Genomic DNA, 7,224 nt, shown 5'->3' on the forward strand with positions numbered 1-7,224 from the left:
AACGAGGGAAGCGCCGCACTGCTTTCAATAGCTGCACTAGAGAACTGTCAAAACCATGAGAGTTGTGTTTACATCGTGGTTGGAGGGAGTTATGAGGCTAAAGTAAAATGTTCCTTCTAGTTTTGATCACTGTGCTCTGCAGTATTGTGGCGTTTTCGAATGTAATTGCTAAACCGGTGAGTATGCGTGCTAAGAACATTGTGAGATTCATTCAACTCCTTTCACTTACCAAGCTATCTGGCGACACCTTTAGGAAAAATGGACTGAGACTGTCTAATATTTATTTTTATCGCTGATTCAGAGCACATTGTCCTGAATGCGGGCAAAGTAGCGCATGAATTCCTTATCAGATTGCGTAGTAATGGCATTTAGTGGATTGTCGACGGAGGCACTTGCTTCATTCTAGACTCAACCGTAGTGCACCCAAAATGAGGCTTTTCTTTGCTGTCCAGATCAAAATGGCATTTTTCTGGGTTAGTAAAAAGGTTTTACGCTAATCAGTTAAGAAGTTTTCCAGGATATTTACTCCCCAACTGAGGGGCCGGGTGGTGTAGAAGCGCAAACCTCAATATTTTCTAAGTGGAAGTGATTCGCAGAAATATCGTTCTCCCTGTTATTCCTTTGTTTCCTTGTTATTGTAAACCTCAGCTCCAAGCGTTAGGTATACAAATAATTTCACCAGCACTATGAGCATCAGTCACGGCCACTAACCCCACCAAGGATTAGCCATAAATTGCATGGCTCATTATAAACTTTATAAAATAAAATCCCAAAATTTGTGCTTGCAGAGAATTGCCTCGTTCAGTATACTACCTGGTAACTACCGGGAAGGCTACGTGTACTTTAGACACAGCAATTTTAAGAATATTGCGTTGCTGAGTTGCTTCTCTCTTTGACAGCATGACCCTATTTGTCCAGTATATCATTGGCATCGAGGCTTCATGCCAAGAAAGATCGCAACGTATCAGGTATTTTCCCTGTGGAACTTCTAAAATACGTCAGAAATTTTACCACACTGTCATTAACTTCAATACGGCCTATGATAGAACGTTACCCGGGAGAATTCAACATCCCAATAAAACTGATTAGACTGACTTCTTCCTCTTTTTCTCTAGCCTTTGTCCCGTTCATAAGTGGGGTTGGCTCCACGGTGCAACCCCATATCGATTGCGAATATCTGTTCTGCGGTGGGATTAGCAACATTCGAAATTTATTTCGGTTGTGCAATGCGGCGCAAACCTTTCAAAGGTTCATTCACTCGGTCCTGCGTAACCTCGAGTTCTGTTTCGTATATTCGGATGATGTTTTGGTCGCTTCTGAGCACTTAGACCATCTCGAGTGCATTTTTCAACGTTTCCTTCAGACCGGTTTAGTCCTAAACGTTGATAAATGCAAGTTTCTCCAAACACAGGTGAGATTTCTCGGCCACTTCATCTCCTCTGACGGAATACAGCCCGACCCAGACAAGGTGCAAGCGATCTCAAGCTTCTCGCGTCCGAAAACCGTGAAGGAAGGCATGCTAAACTTCTACCGTCGTTTCCTGCCCAAGGCCGCCCAACACCAGTTCGTTTTGAACGCGTACTTGTCTAGCCCCAAAAAGAGGACACACGAGAGATTGTCTGGTCTGAAGAGGCTGTCCGCGCATTCGATAAACCCCGACAGCAACTGGCAGATGCCACACTCTTAGCATTTCCTCTACAAGATGCACCCCTAGCCGTTTTTGTTGATGCCTTTGACATCGCAGTAGGTGCTGCTCTTCACCAAAAGGCGGACCAAGTCTGGCAGACGTAGAGCTTCTTCTCCAGGCAGTTAAACCCCGCTCAACGGAACTACAGCACCTACGATCGAGAACTGCTCACCGCGAATTTGAGCATTAAGTACTTCCGCTTCTACCTAGAAGGCAGGCCGTTCACAGTGCTCACGGCCCATAAGCCTCTCACATATGCCTTGAAAGAGAAGCCCGACAAGGTGTCCTCTTGTCAACTTTGACACCTGAGCCTTATAAGCCAGTTCAAGTCTGACATACAGCACGTGTCCGTCAGGGACAACATAGTTGCTGACGCTTTGTCACGTGTCTCCGAGGTTAACATCCCCGCCCCACTCGACTTCTCGGCTATCGCCAAGAGGCAAGAGGATGACGCAGTACTTCAGAGCCTCAAATCCAACCCCAAATATAAATTTCGAGAGTTGCCCATCTTCGGCTCGAGAGGCTGGAATACTCGGAAAAGGGACTCCGGCCATACATCCCGCCACCTTTCGCAAGGAAGTGTTCCATGCGGTTCACGATGTAGCGCTTCCAGGCATCAGGACGACGAATCGGCTAGTCACCGAGAAATACTTCTGGCCCTCCATGAATAAGGACATCAACTCCTGGGCCAGAGAGTACATCGCATGCCAGAAGTGTAAAGTCACCAGGCATGTAAGGAAAGAAGTGGGCTCATTTCCCCGCACTACCAAGCGGTTCTACACCATACACCTCGATATCGTAGGACCTTTGCGAGACTCGCACGGTTACAAGTATTGCCTTACAATCATCGACAGGTTTACGCGGTGGCCTGAGGCAATACCTCTGAAGGACATTACGGCGCAATCTTGTGCCGAAGCCCTCTGTCGAGAGTGAATCCCTCGCTTTGGCGTCCCTGCAGTGATCATCACTAACCAGGGAATGCAATTTGAGTCCACCCTTTTCTCTGAATTAGGCAAGCTCCTGGGATTCAAACACCAGCGAATTATGGCTTACCACCCGCAATTCAGTGAGATGCTAGAACGTTGGCACCGGACGCTGAAAGCGGCCATTATGGCTCGCGATGATCCGTCCTGGACTCAGGTCTTGCCTCTCGACCTACTTGGCCTACGAACAACCCGCCGAGAGAAGTTTGCTGTCAGCCTTACGGAGCCGGTATACTTGCGCACTTGCCTGCGCGCCCAAGGAGCTGGACACGTGCATGCACGTCCTGGTCAGGACGGATACTGTCCAGAAGCCGCTGCAACGAAGGCCCGTACCGTGTTATCGAGTGTGGAGAGCATTTTTTTCAGCTCGAGCTCGGGGGACAGAAGAAGGCTGTCTCCTTATACAGGCTGAAACCCGTTTCGCCCCAAATCAACGTCGCGTTCACTTCGCCGTAGTTCCGAAGTCAGTCGCTGAAACCCCTAGGTTTCATCTGGGGGCGGAGTGATGTGGCGCAGCAGGGTTAACAACATTCGAACTTTATATATTATAGTTACAGTTTAAATTAATTAAAAATAATAAAAGCAAAATGTTTTAATGGAATAAAATGTGTTCTTAATAAAAGAAAATAGAACTATAGGCTGATCGATCGGAATCTGTTCACGTTTGTATAGAAAACTATAGAACAAAAAAAAAGATCTTCTCACGATCATTGCGTGTTACACCATTTATTTAACGCTACATTTTCATCTCCATTATCGCTTGGCTGCTGTTACGCACGCAACAACTGTGGCCCCATATTGGGCGCCAACACGGCGACCAAGGCTGTCAACTAACCAAACTTCCCTAACAGGTTTGCCAGTCATGAACACCGACTGAACGAGATAATATATGGAACCGGATGGCACGTACTGGAGCTAACCCGAATGCCAGCAGTCCGGCGAGATGTGGGCCGGGGTTCTTGGTTCTCACATATTATCTCCCTGTCAAGACACAGAGATTTAATCACGTGCCTTGACTTAGGAGTCAACAAAACTAAATCCACCCATGGTAAACTACTCTATTAGATACGTGAAGTCTCGAGACGGAGTGATGTCACCGAAGATTTCATTCCCAAAGGAGCTAAAAATGCCAAACGGCCTTATAAGGGAAATGGCTAACTCATAAAACCTAACGCGCGAGGAATGGACAGGGAAGGATTAGCTCTGAGCTGATTCGAATATCTTCGCGACGAGTGGCACCCGTCTTCCTTTCTTCTTCATGGGGGGCCAGATGATATGGTGGCCCTGTGGCGGCCCGCTGCCCTCTAAGGGGAAACCCTAAATAAACTTGGGAGGACTGTCGCTTCCTGAGAGAAGGTTAGGGAGCAATAAGAACTTTAGAGCTCAAAACATTATAATAATTATTTCTTTTTAAACGTACAAAGGCAAGTTAATGTTTTTTTAAAGTTTTGTCTGTCTGTCTGCCTGTCACACGCACTTTTCTCCAAAACGGCTAAACCGATCCGAACGAATTTAGTTCATATATGGGAACTATGAAATCTCATGCGTACAGCGGGGGGGAGCGGTACAATTTTTTTTTCATCGAATACAGTCATGTGGGGTATCAAATAAAAGTTTTCAATTATTACTTTTGGAATTTGATATTAGTTTTGACATAAATTGCAAAGTCCTGTCTCGACTCATTTTTGAAAACTACCCAAACCAAAAATCCGAAAAAAATCAGGGTGATGCGCTTAGATGTAATCTAGGCCTCTAGGTCCCATTCCATGCTCACATAAACTTACTAATAGTATATTATCAACTTTTTGAAATTGACTGAGAAACGCCCTTTAAGTTCATCTTAGAAGCACTTAATTTTGCACCGGCATAGAGGACGGTTTCGTGCATACGCGTGCTAAGTATCAAAATCCAACTATTACTATCAAAGTTATAGCAGTTCAAACTTATCAATTTCATGCGAATTTACCGCATCTTAAGCCATACAAATAAGATGCTGACGTCATAATTAACGAGAATAATTGACATTCGAATGGAATATTAAAATTCCATTCATGAATAATCTCCCTTGACTCTCCCTGACTAATACTAAAATATGTCGATTAGAACCACCCTTAGCCTTCAAATCTCCATTACCCTATCCTCCCACACCTCTAAACTTAAATGCTTAATCAAATCTTTCTTTTTTTATTTCAGATCCAAGCTTTTCTCAAACGACCTTCCACAGAGGAGTTGCAGATCTTAAAAGAAATCGACACAATTAAAAAGCAACTTTCGAAAATTTCAGTCCGCGACCAATACACTGAATACGTGAAAACTGAAAGAAAAATTATCACTTTGGAAAAAAATTTATCCACATTACGCAACAAAAAATTCGCAAATAACCTTTTTGTAGATTACGGTGTGAAATACGGATTGAAAGCAATAGTTTCTTTTGTACTTCTAATAATTTCAATTTTTTATCGTTATGAGCCGGTAATTGTCTTTGAAAAAAGATTTAATTTTGCTCCATTCGGATTTCTGATGAATTTCCCGACTGGAATTGAGGGTGCTGTATCGGTACCGTTCTGGATATTTGTTAGTAGTTTTACATTGCGATCAATAACGGATTATTTAAAAATATAATAAAGACATTTGTTAAAATTTTAGTGTTTTCATCTTGTGAAAGTTTCCTCTGATTCGGTTTCATCCCAAATTTATACCACTTAGGCCTTTATCTAGGAGGTATCACGAAACTGAATATCAGACCTTATGACTTCAAAAATTGCGGCACCAATGACGATAAAGTGGAAGCCACATAAGTTCACAAACCTCCCACCGTTATCGTTACGGTCGTCAAGACTATATTTCCCCATCACATGTCTGAGTAAGTTGTTGTTTACAGCCCCCCCCCCTTCTGGATTGCATTCAATTTCTCACAGAAAGCGATAACCTGTCAGAAACTGGTTCTCAAGTAATGACGTCCGCAGTAAGTGTTAATTCAACGCCAAACTTACCGTTATGTCCGCCAGGCTTTCCGGAGTACAATAGCATAGTGCCGCAAGAAGCAGAGCAGTGCTCTCCAGACCACCTAAACTCGCTTAACCCCATAATGTCTAGTCTGTAAGGCAGGCACTGACGCTCAAGTTGGAGGAAGCGAGTATTCTGAAGGCTTTCAATATCGTGATCGAAGAGTTCGTGTCCTGATACCCATGGGCGTGTCAAAAGGCGGAAGTGGCAATAGATAAGTTACACATTAAGAAAGGACAACAACTCCATTTGCTGACTACACTATGCAATGGAATCCCCTATTCCAAGATGGCCGACAAGTGAGTCACCCTGTTAACACACGACGCAAAACAGTGGAGAAGGTGTGTAAGCGTCTCGGGAAGACCTAAGTGGAACTTAACACATTTCAACAAACCATGAACGATAGCATGGAGGCGTTTTTTACGCGCCATGCCCCATTAACGGGGAAATAGCAACCATATATTTGTTGTAAAAAAGAGATAGGAGGTGTAAACAATTAGATAGATTTTCCATGCAAGCTCGAACAAGTCAATGGAAAAATGGAGATTATTCGTGCTGCGAAATGAGCGATCAACGGGTAGTATAGGTCCCTGGGGGGAACGTTAATTGATATCCACAGTAAAGCATGATGATCACTGGGAGTTGACTTTAAAAAAACTTCCACACAGAGAAGAGTGAAGACGTTTCTCCTGTAACTAAAAATGGTACAAATTGATCCTCCAAGTTGGGAGTTAGGTATGGTTGACAACACTTTATAGAAAACCATATGTTACAGAGCCACGAACGAAGCCTAGGACTAGATGGATTCTACAACGAAGGATCCGGTAACGAAAAAGGACTAACGATTTACGCATTTTCCCACGGAACATGCGCTTCCTGTATGGAACAAAAGTTGCCAAGCAGCTAGCCGATACCTTATCCCAATAACATATAAGGATAATGCAGCGTTCCAATGGATGCGCTGGAGACGGATGGATGGAGGTTTCCTAGACAAGCGAATTTCGAAATATTATATAAACCCCGCCTCTATAGAGGAGACTGTAAAGTCGAAGAATGATACCTTCTACGTGGTAATGGAACGAACCCTTGAAGCCTGCCCAGGTATGATATCAAAGCATATGTTACAGAGAAATGTGGGTCTCTGCAGACGAGACTAACGAAATTGCCCACGTACCAATCGGATACCACGACCTTTCAGCTTTGATGCATATCATAACATATGGGGGTGCTAATATAGACTCCGATCAATATCTCTTTGACTTGGTGCTCTGGCTTCAAATGACAAAACCACCTCGGATCCCCTCTGATAATCAGGTGAGGATAAACACTGAAGCCATGCATAACGAATTCCTTTGAAACACCTATCAGTGGGAAATTGATCAGCCAATAATCGCAGCTAACAAAAGTCTTGAAAGTAAAGCACCGACTAATGAACTTCACAATCATCTGACCAACCATTTGGTCCCAATGGGAAAAAAGCTGGAATGTTTGGTTCGACGATGAATGTAAGCAACAGAACGGAAAATGCTTCATACCGACAACTGCAGC

At 43.9% G+C, this 7,224-nt stretch overlaps 1 protein-coding gene across 1 annotated transcript; it reads left to right on the plus strand.

Moving 5' to 3' along the window:
- The first annotated feature begins 18 nt into the window (after window positions 1–18).
- Window positions 19–5,312, plus strand: LOC119658062 (Golgi to ER traffic protein 1). The gene is made up of 2 exons (XM_038065315.1): window positions 19–176; window positions 4,864–5,312. The coding sequence occupies exons 1-2, from the start codon at window positions 108–110 to the stop codon at window positions 5,290–5,292; spliced, it is 498 nt and encodes a 165-aa protein (XP_037921243.1). The 5' UTR covers window positions 19–107; the 3' UTR covers window positions 5,293–5,312.
- Window positions 5,313–7,224: the final 1,912 nt, after the last annotated feature.

This window comes from Hermetia illucens, chromosome 5, assembly GCF_905115235.1.
Source record: "Hermetia illucens chromosome 5, iHerIll2.2.curated.20191125, whole genome shotgun sequence".
Taxonomy (NCBI): Eukaryota; Metazoa; Arthropoda; class Insecta; order Diptera; family Stratiomyidae; genus Hermetia; species Hermetia illucens.